Source organism: Ranitomeya imitator, chromosome 4 (genome assembly GCF_032444005.1).
Source record: "Ranitomeya imitator isolate aRanImi1 chromosome 4, aRanImi1.pri, whole genome shotgun sequence".
Taxonomy (NCBI): Eukaryota; Metazoa; Chordata; class Amphibia; order Anura; family Dendrobatidae; genus Ranitomeya; species Ranitomeya imitator.
Window position 1 is genome coordinate 658192116 of NC_091285.1, and position 20115 is coordinate 658212230.

General features: G+C 44.4%; 1 protein-coding gene across 1 annotated transcript in view; it reads left to right on the plus strand.

Moving 5' to 3' along the window:
* The window catches only part of LOC138677148 (hepatic lectin-like), a 54561-nt gene that overhangs the window by 20669 nt on the left and 13777 nt on the right, over positions 1 to 20115 (plus strand). The window contains exon 6 of the mRNA XM_069767057.1: positions 8631 to 8752. Within this exon, the coding sequence (XP_069623158.1) occupies positions 8631 to 8752 (122 nt within the window). The remainder of the gene's footprint in view (positions 1 to 8630; positions 8753 to 20115) is intronic.

Here is a 20115-nt window from a genome sequence, read left to right on the forward strand (position 1 = left end):
GACTAAAGACATGGGGGGTATATCTGCATCTCCAGAGAAATAGCTAGGCTGCAAAAAATCCTTCACAGACTAAGCTGGACAAGACAATAAACATGAAAATGCACAGAACTATAAGGTCCACAGCAGGTGGACAGCAAAAACAAAGCCAGGACTTATCGTTGTTGAAAAGCACAGCAAACTGGAGAGACCAGCAGGGAAGTGAATCCTTCAAGAACAATGGAAAACTGGCACTGACTAAAGGATCCTGCAAAGCTATATACCCCAGTCAGTTTTGCAATTAATAGATACACCTGTCCACTCCTGCAGTCCAGGCACAACTGCATTACCCTCTACAACCACCGGAGGGAGCCCAAAAGCTGAATTCACAACAGTATACAGCACAGAGCCACATAGTATATTGTAGAGCAACCTAGTATATTGCCCAGCCACGTAGTATATTGCCCAGCCACGTAGGATATTGCCCAGTGACGTAGTATATTGCCCAGTGACGTAGTATACAGCACAGAGCCACATAGTATATTGCACAGCGACGTAGTATATTGCCCAGTCACGTAGTATATTGCCCAGTGACGTAGTATATTGCACAGTGACGTAGTATACTGCCCAGCCACGTAGTATATTGCGCAGCCACGTAGTATATTGGCCAGTCACGTAGTATATTGCCCAGCCACGTATGTCACAGGTTAAAAAATAAAAAATAAACATATTCACCTTCCGATCTGAGGGCCCCTTGTAGTTCTAACATACTCACCTACGATCCGAGGGCCCCTTGTAGTTCTGTCGCCTGTGCATGGTGCAGGCGGCACCTTTCGGTCCCAGGGTGTGATGACGTCGTGGTCACATGACCGTGACCTCATGGCAGGTCCTTCTCGCGCAGGCGCGCATGGTCTGTGAAGATGTCACGGTCACATGACCGTGACGTCATGACAGGTCCTTCTCCCATACGATCCTTGCTACCGGAACCTGACGCTTGCACGGAGCTGTCAGCAGAGGGTCGCGAGGAGCGGGAAAGGCTGTGGAAGGTGAGTATATAATGATTTTTTATTATTTTTTTATTTTTAACATGAGATCCTTTTACTATTAACGCTGCATAGGCAGCGTCAATAGTAAAAACTTGGTCACACAGGGTTAACAGCGGCAGTAACGGAGTGAGCTACCCGTGGCATAACGCGGTCCGTTACCGCTGGCATTAACCCTGTGTGAGCGGTGACTGAGGGGAGTATGGAGCGGGCGCCGGGCAGTGACTGCAGGGGAGTAGGGAGGGACTAATCGGACTGTGGCCGTCGCTGATTGGTCGCGGCAGCCATGACAGGCAGCAGGCGAGACCAATCAGCGAATGAATATCCGTGACAGAAAGAAAGAAAGAAAGAAGGACAGGCGGAAGTGACCCTTAGACAATTATATAGGAGATACCTATGTGTCATCTCCTCCTGTATATAGTATATACCTGTTTGTCATCTCCCTTATAGTAAACACCTGTATGTCATCTCCTGTATATAGTATATACCTGTATGTCATCTCCCCTGTATATAGTATATACCTGTATGTCATCTCCTCCTGTATATAGTATATACGTGTGTCATCTCCTCCTTTATATAGTATATACCTGTATGTCATCTCCTCCTATATATAGTATATACCTGTATGTCATCTCCTCCTGTATATAGTATATACCTGTAAGGCCTCTTTTCCACTTGCGAGAAAAACGGACGAGTGCAATCCGATAAAAAAATCGGATTGCACTCGGACCAATGTTATTCAATAGGTTAGTAAAAAAGGCACTGTTTGCGCTGGAAAAATCCACTTAGAGAGCCATTGAAAACTAACAGTAATACTAAAATAAATACAGGATAACAGGTTATGCCTTATCGGTACAAAAAACCGATTTACCTGATACCGAAAAACAAGTAAAGAGAGTAGGAAGATGAAATATAACTACCTTAGGGGGCAGTCCAAAGGGAATATAGCTATCTTCAGTGTATGGAGCTCCAGTCACCCAGAGGAAATAAGGTACAGCCGATGTCCGATGATAGCTGCGCATACACTGCTTCCCAGAGTCATGCGGCGTCTTCCAATATAATCCTTCCACTTGCGGCGTCAGGAAAAAGGATGAAGTGAGGTCTAATCCACGAGTTATCCTAGTAGTCCGGACTGCAGGCACTGCCCCGGCCGGTGGCAGAATCTGCCTGCATATACTGGACTTTGTCCACGCTGCTTGACTAAGCCGTTAGGTCAGATCCCTGAAGAAGGAGATCGCATCTCCGAAACGCGTAGGACTAGATTTGGCCCTAAGCTCTTCCTGTAGCCGGTCACGTGATCCCTCACGTGACTGTGACGTCACACTAGGTCCTGCTACTCAGTTGACCTAACGGCTTAGTCAAGCAGCGTGGACAAAGTCCAGTATATGCAGGCAGATTCTGCCACCGGCCGGGGCAGTGCCTGCAGTCCGGACTACTAGGATAACTCGTGGATTAGACCTCACTTCATCCTTTTTCCTGACGCCGCAAGTGGAAGGATTATATTGGAAGACGCCGCATGACTCTGGGAAGCAGTGTATGCGCAGCTATCATCGGACATCGGCTGTACCTTATTTCCTCTGGGTGACTGGAGCTCCATACACTGAAGATAGCTATATTCCCTTTGGACTGCCCCCTAAGGTAGTTATATTTCATCTTCCTACTCTCTTTACTTGTTTTTCGGTATCAGGTAAATCGGTTTTTTGTACCGATAAGGCATAACCTGTTATCCTGTATTTATTTTAGTATTACTGTTAGTTTTCAATGGCTCTCTAAGTGGATTTTTCCAGCGCAAACAGTGCCTTTTTTACTAGATTATTTATTTAGTTTACGGAGGGGTGGTACCGTTTTTCTGTTTGCTGCAGGTGCATTTTAGTGGGAGCGCTACAGGTTTTTCCTTTGTGTATTAATTGTTATTCAATAGGTGTCTTTTTATTTGCGATTTTTTTTCTCAGCCGAAATCGGAATGAGAAAAAAATCGCAGCATGCTGCGTATTGCTGCGATTCTCGGATGAGACTTGCCAATGTAAGTCAATGGGTGCGAGAAAAAAAAAATCGCACAGCACTCGCACCATACGCGTTCTGTCCAATTTTTACGCACCGGTGTCCTTTGAAAAGCTGGTAATTCAGCGCGATGTACAGTAAAATAGCACTGACAGGTTAGAATAGAGCAGATATATACACATAGAATAGGTACATATACATATAGATATGTCAGGGAGACACCTATATATATATATTTATATCTAATGCACCGCTAGATAGCAGAAAAGCCAGTAATTCAATTGCCGGCTTTTGCTATCTCCTTCACAAAACCGACATGATATGAGACATGGTTTACATACAGTAAACCATCTCATATCCCCTTTTATTTTTCATATTCCACACTACTAATGTTAGTAGTGTGTATGTGCAAAATTTGGGCGCTCTAGCTATTAAATTAAAGGGTTAAATCGCGGAAAAAATTGGCGTGGGCTCCCGAGCAATTTTCTCCGCCAGAGTGGTAAAGCCAGTGACTGAGGGCAGATATTAAAAGCCTGGAGAGGGTCCATGGTTATTGGCCCCCCCTGGCTAAAAACACCTGCCCCCAGTCACTCCAGAAGAGGCACATCTGGAAGATGCGCCTATTCCGGCACTTGGCCACTCTCTTCCCACTCCAGTGTAGCTGTGGGATATGGGGTAATGAAGGGTTAATGTCACCTAATTAATAAAACACACATATTATTACAAAGTATTTTAATGAAATAAAGACACAGGTTGTTGTAATATTTTATTAGAGTCTTAATCCACCTGAAGACCCTTGTTCTGTATAAAAGGAAAAATAAAAAATCAACAATATCCCATACCTTCCGTCGTTCTGTCTTGTCCCACGTTGTAAATCACACACACACACACACACACACACACACACACACACACACACACACACACACACACACACACACACACCCCTTTTTATATTAGATAAAGTGCCCCATGTGACATATATGTAGTTGTTCAGAAGTTAAAGGGGTTTTCCAGAACTTATCTTAATGACCTATCCTCGGGATCTGCATCCACACCAAACCTGGCAGATTGTATTACACATCCAGCATCTGCCTGAAACAGCAGCTAGAAATTGACTCTGATCACTGCTGTTAATCACGTTAACACTGCTTTCAGTCACTGACAACTGCATTTAAATGGATAACTTGCTGGTGTTGCACTTCATAGGAGAACAGCAAATGAGTTACACAGTATACTGTAATACAGTCGCATTGCAGTATATAGTATAAATGATCAAGTGATTGCAGTATTAGGCCGGGGTCATACTTGCAACTGCAATGCGTGAAACTCGCGCCTCAATACCCGGCACTGCCGCCAGCACTCGGGACCGGAGCGTTCAGCTGCATAGAAATACATGCAGCCTCACACTCCGGTCCTGAGTGCCGGGTATTGAGGAGAGAGACTTGCGTGAGTTTCAAAAGCGTCAAAAGTCAAAACCACTGTGGTTACGCAGCAAAATCTGCAGTGTGTGCACATACCCTTAAAAATATAGTTGTTTTTTTAAGTCGTACATTAAGGCCACGTGCACACGTTGCGGAAAGGTGTGCGGAATTTTCCACACTGATTTTGGTAAATCTGCAGGTAACCCGCACTGCGGATTTACTGCGGAATTACTGCGGATTTACCCCGGTTTTTGTGCGGTTTTTGTGTGGATTCCACCTGCGGTTTTACACCTGCGGGTTCCTATTTTGAAGCAGGTGTAAACCACTGCAGAATCCACACAAAGAATTGACTTGCTGCGGCATAAACAACGCCACATTTCCGAGCGGTATTTTTCGCAGCATGGGCACCGCAGATTTTGTTTTCCATAGGTTTACATGGTACTGTAAACTCTGGGAAAACTGCTGCAAATCTGCAGCGGCCAATCCGCTGCGGATGCGCAGCAAAATCCGCAACGTGTGCACATAGCCTAAGCATTAAAAATTATTGAGAATCAAAATGCCAGAACTGAAGTTTTTCGATAGCTACACCCCTAACAAAAATTGCAAAAACGTCATATGTGATGCAAAGTGGTATCAATAAATCACGATTGGCAATTGGCTTGCCACATGTGGGAATAGCTTCGATTGCATTGCAATTCCACAGCTGTCCGCACACCATCTGACCATTTCATTAGTTATATATTATGTTTTGGTTATTTTGGGTGTTGTCAGCAGGTACAATAATTCTAAAAATGGTTTGCAAGTTTGAAGGAATCTCAGATGAAAAATTGCAATGAAAGTTTGACATAGTGGGAATAACCGAGACATGGTTAGATGAAAGCTATGACTGGGCAGTTAACTTACAGGGTTACAGTCTGTTTAGAAAGGATCGTAAAAATCGGAGAGGAGGAGGGGTTTGTCTCTATGTAAAGTCTTGTCTAAAGTCCACTTTAAGGGAGGATATTAGCGAAGGGAATAAGGATGTCGAGTCCATATGGGTTGAAATTCATGGAGGGAAAAATGGTAACAAAATTCTCATTGGGGTCTGTTACAAACCCCCAAATATAACAGAAAGCATGGAAAGTCTACTTCTAAAGCAGATAGATGAAGCTGCAACCCATAATGAGGTCCTGGTTATGGGGGACTTTAACTACCCGGATATTAACTGGGAAACAGAAACCTGTGAAACCCATAAAGGCAACAGGTTTCTGCTAATAACCAAGAAAAATTATCTTTCACAATTGGTGCAGAATCCAACCAGAGGAGCAGCACTTTTAGACCTAATACTATCTAATAGACCTGACAGAATAACAAATCTGCAGGTGGTTGGGCATTTAGGAAATAGCGACCACAATATTGTGCAGTTTCACCTGTCTTTCACTAGGGGGACTTGTCAGGGAGTCACAAAAACATTGAACTTTAGGAAGGCAAAGTTTGAACAGCTTAGAGATGCCCTTAATCTGGTAGACTGGGACAATATCCTCAGAAATGAGAATACAGATAATAAATGGGAAATGTTTAAGAACATCCTAAATAGGCAGTGTAAGCGGTTTATACCTTGTGGGAATAAAAGGACTAGAAATAGGAAAAACCCAATGTGGCTAAACAAAGAAGTAAGACAGGCAATTAACAGTAAAAAGAAAGCATTTGCACTACTAAAGCAGGATGGCACCATTGAAGCTCTAAAAAACTATAGGGAGAAAAATACTTTATCTAAAAAACTAATTAAAGCTGCCAAAAAGGAAACAGAGAAGCACATTGCTAAGGAGAGTAAAACTAATCCCAAACTGTTCTTCAACTATATCAATAGTAAAAGAATAAAAACTGAAAATGTAGGCCCCTTAAAAAATAGTGAGGAAAGAATGGTTGTAGATGACGAGGAAAAAGCTAACATATTAAACACCTTCTTCTCCACGGTATTCACGGTGGAAAATGAAATGCTAGGTGAAATCCCAAGAAACAATGAAAACCCTATATTAAGGGTCACCAATCTAACCCAAGAAGAGGTGCGAAACCGGCTAAATAAGATTAAAATAGATAAATCTCCGGGTCCGGATGGCATACACCCACGAGTACTAAGAGAACTAAGTAATGTAATAGATAAACCATTATTTCTTATTTTTAGTGACTCTATAGCGACAGGGTCTGTTCCGCAGGACTGGCGCATAGCAAATGTGGTGCCAATATTCAAAAAGGGCTCTAAAAGTGAACCTGGAAATTATAGGCCAGTAAGTCTAACCTCTATTGTTGGTAAAATATTTGAAGGGTTTCTGAGGGATGTTATTCTGGATTATCTCAATGAGAATAACTGTTTAACTCCATATCAGCATGGGTTTATGAGAAATCGCTCCTGTCAAACCAATCTAATCAGTTTTTATGAAGAGGTAAGCTATAGACTGGACCACGGTGAGTCATTGGACGTGGTATATCTCGATTTTTCCAAAGCGTTTGATACCGTGCCGCACAAGAGGTTGGTACACAAAATGAGAATGCTTGGTCTGGGGGAAAATGTGTGTAAATGGGTTAGTAACTGGCTTAATGATAGAAAGCAGAGGGTGGTTATAAATGGTATAGTCTCTAACTGGGTCGCTGTGACCAGTGGGGTACCGCAGGGGTCAGTATTGGGACCTGTTCTCTTCAACATATTCATTAATGATCTGGTAGAAGGTTTACACAGTAAAATATCGATATTTGCAGATGATACAAAACTATGTAAAGCAGTTAATACAAGAGAAGATAGTATTCTGCTACAGATGGATCTGGATAAGTTGGAAACTTGGGCTGAAAGGTGGCAGATGAGGTTTAACAATGATAAATGTAAGGTTATACACATGGGAAGAGGGAATCAATATCACCATTACACACTGAACGGGAAACCACTGGGTAAATCTGACAGGGAGAAGGACTTGGGGATCCTAGTTAATGATAAACTTACCTGGAGCAGCCAGTGCCAGGCAGCAGCTGCCAAGGCAAACAGGATCATGGGGTGCATTAAAAGAGGTCTGGATACACATGATGAGAGCATTATACTGCCTCTGTACAAATCCCTAGTTAGACCGCACATGGAGTACTGTGTCCAGTTTTGGGCACCGGTGCTCAGGAAGGATATAATGGAACTAGAGAGAGTACAAAGGAGGGCAACAAAATTAATAAAGGGGATGGGAGAACTACAATACCCAGATAGATTAGCGAAATTAGGATTATTTAGTCTAGAAAAAAGACGACTGAGGGGCGATCTAATAACCATGTATAAGTATATAAGGGGACAATACAAATATCTCGCTGAGGATCTGTTTATACCAAGGAAGGTGACGGGCACAAGGGGGCATTCTTTGCGTCTGGAGGAGAGAAGGTTTTTCCACCAACATAGAAGAGGATTCTTTACTGTTAGGGCAGTGAGAATCTGGAATTGCTTGCCTGAGGAGGTGGTGATGGCGAACTCAGTCGAGGGGTTCAAGAGAGGCCTGGATGTCTTCCTGGAGCAGAACAATATTGTATCATACAATTATTAGGTTCTGTAGAAGGACGTAGATCTGGGTATTTATTATGATGGAATATAGGCTGAACTGGATGGACAAATGTCTTTTTTCGGCCTTACTAACTATGTTACTATGTTACTATGTAAAGTTCTTGGAATTTGTATTGGACATTTGCGATGCTGTAAATAATATGGTGGGTTTTACATGCTACGTGTATGTGCAAACAGATATTTTAGGGATTCTTTTGGAGCAGAGCAGCTCAAAAAATGGCTGAAAAATTACTCAAAGAAAGTTAAAAAATACACTTTTTATTCATTTCTATTTTAAAAACGACTTTGCTGTTCATGTGTTCACTCTTTTGTGTGTTTTTCTTAAACTTCAGGTATTGAAAAAACACCTTGCGGGAGAAAGGAAAGTATAGGTCACTTCTTTAGATGGAATCAGCTGCAAAACTAGGCTCTGTCCAATCAGAAGGCTGCATAAAACACTTCAGGAAACAAAAAAACTCCTAGAAAATATTTTATGTGAAGGAAAGCTTCCTGAAGCAGTTTCCGCTTGAAAAACATGTTTTAAAAATCTCAATAATCTCTGTGTGCTCAAACCATAATGGTCTGGAGATTGTGTTTAGCTTGTTTTTAACAGTTTCTTTTTTTTGTTGTTGTTTTCAGTTCTTTCTTTCGACTTTTTCTGAAGCATCACTGTCAAAAAGGTATTGGATTGGACTCAATGATATAGATGAAGAAGATGAATGGGAGTGGATCGATGGAACAGATTATGAAACATCTTATCAGTAAGTTTCCCAAGAAGATTAAGATGCTGTTGTAGATTTTGTCAGGAATCCGCAGCAATATCTGCATGTGTTACATTACGGATTTTATCATATGCAATGCAAAGAGGGGAATCTAAGGTGAAATGCATACAAAGAATTGACATACTGCTGACATATCCTCTTCCTAATATTATACACATCGGTACATTCTATTTTCCAAGTAGTTCCCATAAATGCTCGTATGAGCACATCCAGGTGATTGTGCTGGCACAGGAGCTGTGCCCGGCACAAACACTGCGTGAGATCAGCACAACTGACAGCCACAGCAATTAGATCGCTTTGAGAGGAAGGAGTATTAATGGTTGACATGGCAAAACAAAGTTAAAGAATCACCTCTGGGATTGCCAGGTACCTGAACTTGTTACACCCTACCACGAGCAGGGCCTAACAGGCCTCCTGCCAGTGTAACACTGACAAGTCTAATACCTGCCATACATAAACAATATATTTGCTATCCATATACTATTTAAAGCGAATCTGTCATCAAGATTTTACTAAGTAAACTACAGGTATTGTCAGGTTGAAAAAAAAGGGAAGAAGCCAGCACTGCTTATGGTCAGAACGCAATAACTGAAGTGCAATTGCACATAAATTCTAACTGTATTTCAAATATGAGACATTTAGCAAACAATTGATCAATTCTTTGAGCTACCCCGCCACTTCACGGCATTCTCATAATGGGGCAGTCCTAATCTTCGTATTTTATTTACATTGTGCCATTATGGCCTCCTGAATGTATAAAAAGTATAAAAAAAAAAATAAAAAAAAAGGACCACATAACATGCGAACTGTACCTGGAGCATTTTCAGAATCACTCCCTTGGTGCCAGGAAAGGCAAGCGCAGGTGAAGGCCGATCAGGTCCAGTGCGGACATTTCAGATCTGGCTTCCACACTGCCAAACCCGCACCAAAGATGAAGGGTGAGACAGGCTGAGACACAGGTGCACAACTAACTTGAGCCTGAGGCGGGGCAGGGCTGCTGTGTGTGTGCACAGCAGCCTATCAATCACAGTGAACACAGAAAGAATGGCGCACATAACCCAGCGTGCGCGGCAACAGTGGTGGTCAGCCACATACCAATGCAAAGCACACAAAAAAAAGGGAAGAAGCCAGCACTGCTTATGGTCAGAACGCAATAACTGAAGTGCAATTGCACATAAATTCTAACTGTATTTCAAATATGAGACATTTAGCAAACAATGGGACTGCCCCATTATGAGATTGCCGTGAAGTGGCGGGGTAGCTCAAAGAATTGATCAATTGTTTGCTAAATGTCTCATATTTGAAATACAGTAAGAATTTATGTGCAATTGCACTTCAGTTATTGCGTTCTGACCATAAGCAGTGCTGGCTTCTTCCCCTTTTTTTTGCTTTGCATTGGTATGTGGCTGACCACCACTGTTGCCGCGCACGCTGGGTTATGTGCGCCATTCTTTCTGTGTTCACTGTGATTGATAGGCTGCCGTGCACACACATAGCAGCCCTGCCCTGCCTCAGGCTCCAGTTAATTGTGCACCTGTGTCTCAGCCTGTCTCACCCTTCATCTTTGGTGCGGGTTTGGCAGTGTGGAAGCCAGATCTGAAATGTCCGCACTGGACCTGATCGGCCTTCACCTGCGCTTGCCTTTCCTGGCACCAAGGGAGTGATTCTGAAAATGCTCCAGGTACAGTTCGCATGTAATGTGGTCCTTTTTTTTTTTTTTTATACATTCAGGAGGCCATAATGGCACAAGCACAACGTAAATAAAATACGTAGATTAGGACTGCCCCATTATGAGAATGCCGTGAAGTGGCGGGGTAGCTCAAAGAATTGATCAATTGTTTGCTAAATGTCTCATATTTGAAATACAGTTAGAATTTATGTGCAATTGCACTTCAGTTATTGCGTTCTGACCATAAGCAGTGCTGGCTTCTTCCCTTTTTTTTTGCTTTGCATTGTCAGGTTGGCACTGTTAAACTGATCAAAATGATACCTGGGGGCGAGGAAGTCCTCTTGTGGTTCTTGTGTAATCAGTGATAGAAATTTTCAGTTAATGATATGCCCGTGCTCCAGGGCAGGACTGTAGGCACAGTCTTATCTTCCTGCTTTAGGCCACAGAAACCAAGGAAAGACCTACCACAGGCTCGCACCAAAGCACAAACATTCTGTCTCTCTCTTTGTCTCTACGATGAGGAACTCATCATACACAAGATTACAAGAACCACAAGACGGATTTCTTCACCCCAGGTATCACTTTAATCAGTTTAACACTACCAACCTGACAATGCCTGTAGTTTACTTAGCCAAATCCTGCTGAAAGGTTCGTTTTAGTGTTCAAGTCCAGTAAAGGGGCCAAGTAAAAAAAACAAAAAATTACAATAAAAGTAAAAAGAAATAAAAAGGAAAAAAAAACTCACAGAATTTCTTTTACATGAACATAAAAATAAGCAAAAAAAAAAGTTCAAATTTCTGGTATGGTCTTGAATCGAACAATTGGAGATATTAAACTGTCTAAAATAACATTTTACCTGTAAACAATTTCCTTTTTTTCTTCGCAACTCACTGGTATAACATTTTGTGAAACAGCTGTTAGGTCAATATGCTCACAAGTGATGTGGATGAATTAATTTAGGAGTGTAGTTATTCTAGTGCCATATTCTTCTCCACTCCAATATGGCACTCTTTCCCTTCTAAGCTTTTCAGTATTCCCGAACTGTAGTTTCTGTCTACATCGTGGAAATTACAAATTTGGGGCTAAATCACCATTTTATTAGGAAAAAAAGGTAATTTTTCATTATCACGACTACAGATCAGCGAGTTTGCTCGGGTTCCCTCTTATTCGGCAAGCTATAGTGCTTGCTGAATAAGCTGCATGTAGGCTCTCCATGCATGTGTTGTGACCATGACACAGCCGTGACACATGCAGCTGCGGTGCCGATCAGCTGATCAGGCGGCACGATCCAGGAAGCCGGGTTCTCTCTGCAGCTTATTCGGTAAGCGCTATAGTTTGCCGAAAAGAGGGAACTCGAACATATTTGCTCAACTCTAATCACGATCCTCTGATATAATATTCTGTGAATCACCTGTAGGTTCAAAATGCTCACTATACTCCTAGATGAATTCCTTGTGGTAAAAAGGAATAGTGTTGAAGTTTCCAAAATGGAGTTACCTGTGGTTTCTGCTGTTTTGACATTTAGGGGGCTCTCCAAATGCGACATGTCATCCACAATGTAATCCAGCCAAAATTTATCTCCAAAGTTAAATTGCACGCCATCATTTCCAAGCCCTGCCCAAACAATAATTTCTGACCAAATATCAGCGTACTCGGGAAAAATTGCACACAAAATCGTATCTCAATTTTTTTCATATTACCCTTGTTAAAATGAAAAATTTGGGCTTAAAGCAACATCATAGTGCAAAAAAAAATGTTTTTTTTTTAATTTTCACATCCCATTATTATAAATGTTTGTGAAGCATATGTGGATTCAAAATTGTCAGAACACCCCTGGATTCCTTAAGGGGATGGGTTTTCAAAATAGGGTCATTTGTCGAGAGTTTCTGCTGTTTTGGCATGTCAGGGCTCTTCAAATACACCATGGCATCCATAATCTATTTAAGATAAATTTATGCTTCAAAAGGTCAAAGATTAAAAGCGCACCTTCCCTTCCAAGCCTCTGTGTATGCCCAAACACTACTTACCATATATATACAGTCAGGGGCGGACACAGACTGCAGAGGGCCCCTGTGCAAGAAATCTTCCTGCCCCCCCCCATACTGCAACATATAATGCTCCATACAATTCATTATTGAATATCGCCCCATAGATGCTCCATATAAAGCTGTGCCGCCACATATAATGCTCCATACAATTCATTATTGAATATCGCCCCATAGATGCTCCATATAAAGCTGTGCTGCCACATATAATGCTCCATACAATTCATTATTGAATATTGCCCCATATATGCTCCATATAAAGCTGTGCCGCCACATATAATGCTCCATACAATTCATTATTGAATATTGCCCCATATATGCTCCATATAAAGCTGTGCCGCCACATATAATGCTCCATACACTTCATTATTGAATATTGCCCCATATATGCTCCATATAAAGCTGTGCCACCACATATAATGCTCCATACAATTCATTATTGAATATTGCCCCATAGATGCTCCATATAAAGCTGTGCTGCCACATATAATGCTCCATACAATTCATTATTACCCCATAGATGCTATGGAGCATCTATGGGGTAATAATGAATTGTATGGAGCATTATATGTGGCGGCACAGCTTTATATGGAGTCCATATAAAGCTGTGCCGCCACACATAATGCTCCATACAATTCATTATGGCCCCGGCCCATAGATGCTCCATATAAAGCTGTGCCGCCACATATAATGCTCCATACAATTCATTATTACCCCATAGATGCTCCATCCATAATATGGAGCATCTATGGGGCCATAATGAATTGCATGGAGCATTATATGTGGCGGCACAGCTTTATATGGACTCCATATAAAGCTGTGCCGCCACACATAATGCTCCATACAATTCATTATGGCCCCATAGATGCTCCTCCATATAACGCTGTGCCACATATAAATGCTGCTGCAATTTAAAAAAAAAAAAAAAAGACATACTCACCTCGACTTTCGTCTCTGCCCGCCCGCTGGTCCTCACCGTCCCGTCTCGCCGCACTGACTGATCAGGCAGATGGCGCCGCGAACACTATGTGCGTCATCGCGCCCTCTGACCTGCACAGTCAGAGCGCAGAGACGCCGGGAAGATGGAGCAGCGCCCGGCGTGTGGATCGTGGACAGGTAAATATGATACTCACCTGCTCCTGGCTCCTTCTCCCGGACCCGGACTGCGGACAGATCATCTCCGCAGACTCCGGGCAGCGGGGCACGGCAGCTTCTGAGCTTCTTTACCAGTGGTCACTCGCTTTGGGTACCGCGGCGCCGACGCTCATTACAGGATCCACGCAGCAGTCACAACAATGCCGACGTGCCGTGCCGTGTATGTCCGTCGGGTCGGCCCCCTCCTGCTCTGGGCCCCGGTTGAACCGGCGGTATGTCCGCCCCTGTATACAGTATATGGAATATCAGTGTACTAAGAAGAAATTGCACAACAAATTATGGGGTCCATTTTCTCCTGTTACCTTTTTGAATATAATAAAGTGGGGTGAAATATTTTCATGGAAAAAAAAAAAAAATATTTTCCTTACACTTTGCATTCATTCATGTGAAGCGCCTGAATGGAAAACAAACTTCCTGAAAGCAGCTTTTAATTGTTTCAGGGATGCAATTTTTAAAATGAGGCCTTTCTGACCTATGAACAGGCCCGGATTGCTAATCTGCCCAGCCAGGCACATGCCCGGTGGGCCGACAGGTCTCCACCACAAAGTGGGCCACCGTCCCTTTGAATCTGATGAGTTAGGTCCTGTGTGCGCTCGTTATCTAGTTGCCTGCACTGACAAGGGCCGCGGCCGCGATCCTCATTTCTGTGTGTACGCGGAAGCTGCTTGTTAGCGCGGGCAAGCAGGGGACCATGCACGCACAGGAAGTAACGATATTTGAAAAGGCCGCCGCGTGGTGCCCGCCACTCTCCTCTCTTGCATCAGGCTGCGCGTGCTCGCCGTTCCATCTGCGCACGTGCAAGGACAGGGATCTTGCGCGGGCTGAGGAGACTGGTGGTGACGCTAGTTTTGAGGAGATGCTGCACGTGCCCACAGGTAGGACTGATCTATGAAGAGATCAGATCAGCATTGGAATGGGCAGAGGTGAGTAGTTTTTTTTTTTTTATGTGGCGCCATTATACTGTATGCAGCAATATCATGTGGGGCCATCATACTGTATGCAGCAACATGTGGGGCTGTGGGGTCATTATACAGTATGCAGCATCATGTGGGGCCATTATACTGTATGCAGCATCATCACGCCAATTAAGGGTAGGCTCATGAACTCGAAGCCATGGAAGACCGAGCAGTAAGGCATGAGAGAGATTCGGCAGAACATAAAGAGCAATCTTTTCATGATAAAGTGCCCCGATTTGTAATTCCACCTTATCCGTAACCAATGAAATTGCTTCTTGTAAGGGTCTCCCATCCACCGATGTAATTAAACGAGGGGAGTCCAAAGAGAAAACTGGAATGCGAAGCCTCCGAGCCGCCTCAAGACTGATAAAATTACCTGCCGTGAACGAATCCACATACGCGACTTCGGAGGAACAACCCTGGTTGGAAATAAGTAACACAGAAAGAGTCAAAGGTTGAGAGGAACCACGGACACCTAGGGAGGCCTCTCTTACCTGTCCTAGGCTGAGAAGTTTTCCGGTCTCTCAGAGCAGCTACGTAGCAAGTGGGCGGCACTTCCACAATAAAAGCAGAGACCCTGAGTACGCCTCTCTTTCCTGCGCTGCTCCGCCATCCTTAATCGATCCACTTGCATGGGTTCAGGTGTAGAAGTGGTAGATGTGGTAGTAGTAGTGGCGGGAACTCGAGGGCTACCAGACTGATGGGAGGAAGGAGTAGAAAAATTTGGTCTCCTCTCTCTAGCAGACTCACGAGATCGCTCTTGAAAGCGGAGGTCTATGCGGGTAGCGAGTGAGATTTGATCCTCCAGAGTAGTTGGAGTGTCACGTCCGGCGAGCTCATCCTTAATCCGGCTAGACAGACCCCGCCAAAAGGCGCCCGCAAGAGCCTCATTATTCCATCCCAGTTCCGAAGCTAAAGTACAGAAGCGGATGGCATACTGTCCAACAGATAGGGTACCCTGACGTAAATTAAAGAGAGACTCAGTTGTAGAAAATAAACGTCCGGGCTCATCAAAGACTTTACGAAAGGTCTCAAGAAAATCCTCTAAATGAGAGACTACGGGATCATCACGCTCCCACAAGGGATTAATCCACGCCAAAGCCTCCCCCTCCAAATGAGACACAATAAACGCTACTCTAGCTCGATCCGTAGGGTACTGCTGGGGTAGAAGCTCGAAATGGAGAAGACATTGATTTAGAAACCCTCTGCAGAATTTTGGATCGCCGCTAAACCTGGGAGGTTTTCCTAGACGAGGAGGAGGAGGATGGGAGGTGGTTGACGGACTGGAGTCGAGAAAAGACGCCGGAGTGGAGGCAGCAGGAACCAACTGTAAACTAAACAGGCGATCATCAATAGATGCCATATAAGACAACATGCGGGTCTGGGTATCTCTTTGTTGGGACAGCTCCTGCTGTAGGCTTGCTAGCTGAGCGGCATTAACCGGATCTGCAGCTTGCAGAGAGGTTAAGCGAGACTCCATGGACTTCATAAAGGCCATTATACGCTGCTGATTATCGCATAAATGAGCCAACTCCTTCTCAGCCGAAAAGGGTGTACTAGCGGGGTCCATGGCCTGTTTGTACTGTAATGATCTGAGCAAGGAAGAGAGAGTGGACCCTCTGGACCGTGGGAAGACCTACCCCTGGGCGAGCGGACCTAGTGAGGAACCGACCCCTATACAGGGACCATCAGGGGCAGGCCCAGAGGTCACTTACCCATGGTGGAAGTACCGAGAGGGACGGCTCAAAGAAGGAGAGAAGAAGGAACAAACGGGGAACCCGGGAAGACTGTGAACAGACCGTAGAGCAGGAAACCGGAACGGAGCGAGGCTGTGGAAAAACCAAAAGGTAACGTTAGAATCAAGACAAGGGAAGGAAAGGGAAACCTGAAGGGAATAAACGGAAAACAACGGAGAAGCGAAACCAAGAACAGAACCAGACGGTACTGAGTACGAGGCATAAGCACAGGAAGAAAGGGCCAGAAGCAAAGGCAAAGTTATGACAAGCAGGCACCTAGCAGCAAGGGAGACCGCCTCCTATAGCAGAGGCAAGAGCGGGATTGGCTGTGGGAATTACTGACCTTGGTGCCCCCAGGAAGTAGAGATGGGTACAATGCGCCTGCGCCTACTGGAAAATCCAGAGCGCCTGTGCAAACTCAGCATTCCCCCAGAGGAAGAAGACACCGGAAGTGCAGTGGAATTACTGGCACGCCTGGACCCGGAAGTAGAGCGCTGGGAACGCGCCGCTGCTGAGAAGGAGAGAGTGACGTGCTCAGAGCCAGTGATGGAGTGGCGGGAGCGGGCAGCAGCTGGAGCTGACACAGCAGCACGGGAGGAGGAGGAGACGCGCCGGGACCCAGCGGCATGACAGTAAGCAGCGGTAACACCAAGTAATTCCCAATGTTTTTTACATTTTTTGTATGAATATATTGGTGGCACCTTAAATTCCTTAATGTCAGGGAGACATCTCCCCAACATTCCCCAATTTTTTTTATTATATTTGCCACTTCTCTGCTCTCCTCCACATAGGTCATCACCAGTGGGATTCGATTCAACCATTTCTTTTTACCACAACCTGATGGTTTATTAATCAATTCCTCCCTTCCTTGTCTCAGCACCTTTTCTTTCGTTTTTTCCAATAAGTTTTTTAGGTACCCCCTACCAAGGAATTTATTTATTAACGAATCAAGCACCTCATCCACCTCTTCCTCCTCCTTTACTATTCATCGTACTCTCAGTAATTGGCTCAGTGGTATAGATCTCACCATATTAGGTGGGTGTTGACTATCATATACCAATAAATTATTTCTGTCCGTTTTTTTTTTTAGCAAAAAGCGTTTTAATAAGCTCTCCCTCTTTTTGTGTAACCAACACATCCAAGAACTGTATATCCACTCTGGATGATACAAGTGTGAATTTCTTCTAGAGCCTCCTGTGTTCCTGTCCAAAGGAGGAGGACATCGTCAATGTATCTCCACCACACCAGCACCTGCCAGAAGTGGTGGGACACATAGACAAAGTCTTCCTCCAAGACCTCCATCACCAGATTTACATATGAGGGGGCCATATTGGCCCCCATTGCTGTACCCCGTTTTTGTGCATAATACGTGTCCCCAAACAAAAAATAATTAATATTATCTCCAACATTTTCAACAAAAAGGCCCTGCCCTCCACCGTAAATTTTGCCATATCCACTGCTCGCAAGCCACTTTCGTGACCAATGGATGTATATAGGGATACCACGTCAAAAGACGCTAAAGGCACCTTCACATTAAGCGATGCTGCAGCGATACCGACAACGATCCGGATCGCTGCAGTGTCGCTGTTTGGTCGCTGGAGAGCTGTCACACAGACCGCTCTCCAGCGACCAACGATGCCGGTAACCAGGGTAAACATCGGGTAACTAAGCGCAGGGCCACGCTTAGTAACCCGATGTTTACCCTGGTTACCATCCTAAAAGTAAAAAAAACAAACAGTACATACTTACCTAACGCTGTCTGTCCCTGGCGCTCTGCTTCTCTGCTCTCCTCCTGTACTGTCTGTGTGAGCACAGCGTCCGGAAAGCAGAGCGGTGACGTCACCGCTCTGCTTTCCGGCTGACCGACGCTCACAGCCAGAGCAGGAGGAGTGCAGAGCACAGCGCCGGGGACAGACAGCGGTAGGCAAGTATGTACTGTTTGTTTTTTTACTTTTAGGATGGTAACCAGGGTAAACATCGGGTTACTAAGCGCGGCCCTGCGCTTAGTTACCCGATGTTTACCCTGGTTACCAGTGAAGACATCGCTGGATCGGTGTCACACACGCCGATCCAGCGATGTCCACGGGAGATCCAGCGACAAAATAAAGTTCTGGACTTTGTTCAGCGACCAACGATCTCCCAGCAGGGGCCTGATCGTTGGTCGCTGTCACACATAACGATTTCATTAACGATATCGTTGCTACGTCACAAAATGCAATGATATCGTTAACAATATCGTTATGTGTGAAGGTACCTTTATATAATCTCTTTTTCCAGATGTATCCCCACCAATTTCTTAATAAAATCTGTTGTATCCCTTATATATGATTTACCATTTTTTACAATTGGGTTAAACACCCTGTCCAAAAAAATACCCATCTTGTTAAAAATTGAGTTTTCCCCTGAGATTAATGGGCGTCCCGGTGGGTTTATCAGCGTCTTATTGATTTTGGGGATTATATACAGCACTAGGGTTATGAGGGCCTATACTTGTAAATAATCATATAAATCCTGTTCTATAATATATGAATCCAGAGCCTCCTTTAGGCAAGTCCTAATTTCCTTATCGATACGAAACCTCGGGTCTCCCTCCATTCTGCAATACACTTCGTCATCCTGCAATTGTCTATTAATTTCAATTACATACATGGATCTGTGTTATGATTAGGTAGTTCAGAACCACAATGGACCTTGAAGTTCAGAGCACACAAAGTGACCTGACAATAACCAAAAACATAGGACGAGCTCTGAGACGTGGAAACCCTGCTGACCGCAATCCCTAAACCTATCAAACCACACTAGAGGTAGCCGTGGATTGCGCCTAACGCTCCCTATGCAACTCGGCACAGTCTGAGAAACTAGCTAGCCCTGAAGACAGAAAAATAAGCCTACCTTGTCTCAGAGAAATTCCCCAAAGGAAAAGGCAGCCCCCCACATATAATGACTGTGAGTAAAGATACATACATACACAGAGATGAAATAGATTTAGCAAAGTGAGGCCCGACTTACTGAATAGACCGAGGATAGGAAAGATAGCTTTGCGGTCAACACAAAATCCTACAAACAACCACGCAGAGGGGCAAAAAGACCCTCCGCACCGACTCACGGTGCGGAGGTACTCCCTCTGCGTCTCAGAGCTTCCAGCAAGCAAGAAAAACCTATATAGCAAGCTGGACAGAAAATATAGCAACAAAAAGGTAACACAAGCAAACTTAGCTTATGCTGAGCAGACAGGCCACAGGCACGATCCAGGAGAAAGCAAGGCCAATACTGGAACATTGACAGGAGGCCAGGAACAAAGGACTAGGTGGAGTTAAGTAGAGCAGCACCTAACGACTTAACCTCATCACCTGAGGAAGGAAACTCAGAAGCCGCAGTACCACTCACATCCACCAACGGAAGCCCACAGACAGAATCAGCCGAAGTACCACTTGTGACCACAGGAGGGAGCTCGACCACAGAATTCACAACAGTATCCCCCCCTTGAGGAGGGGTCACTGAACCCTCACCAGAGCCCCCAGGCCGACCAGGATGAGCCACATGAAAGGCACGAACAAGATCGGCAGCATGGACATCAGAGGCAAAGACCCAGGAATTATCTTCCTGACCATAACCCTTCCACTTAACCAGATACTGGAGTTTCCGTCTCGAAACACGAGAATCCAAAATCTTCTCCACAATATACTCCAACTCCCCCTCCACCAAAACCGGGGCAGGAGGATCAACAGATGGAACCACAGGCACCACGTATGGAATACGTTATGGATGGAAAAGGAATCTG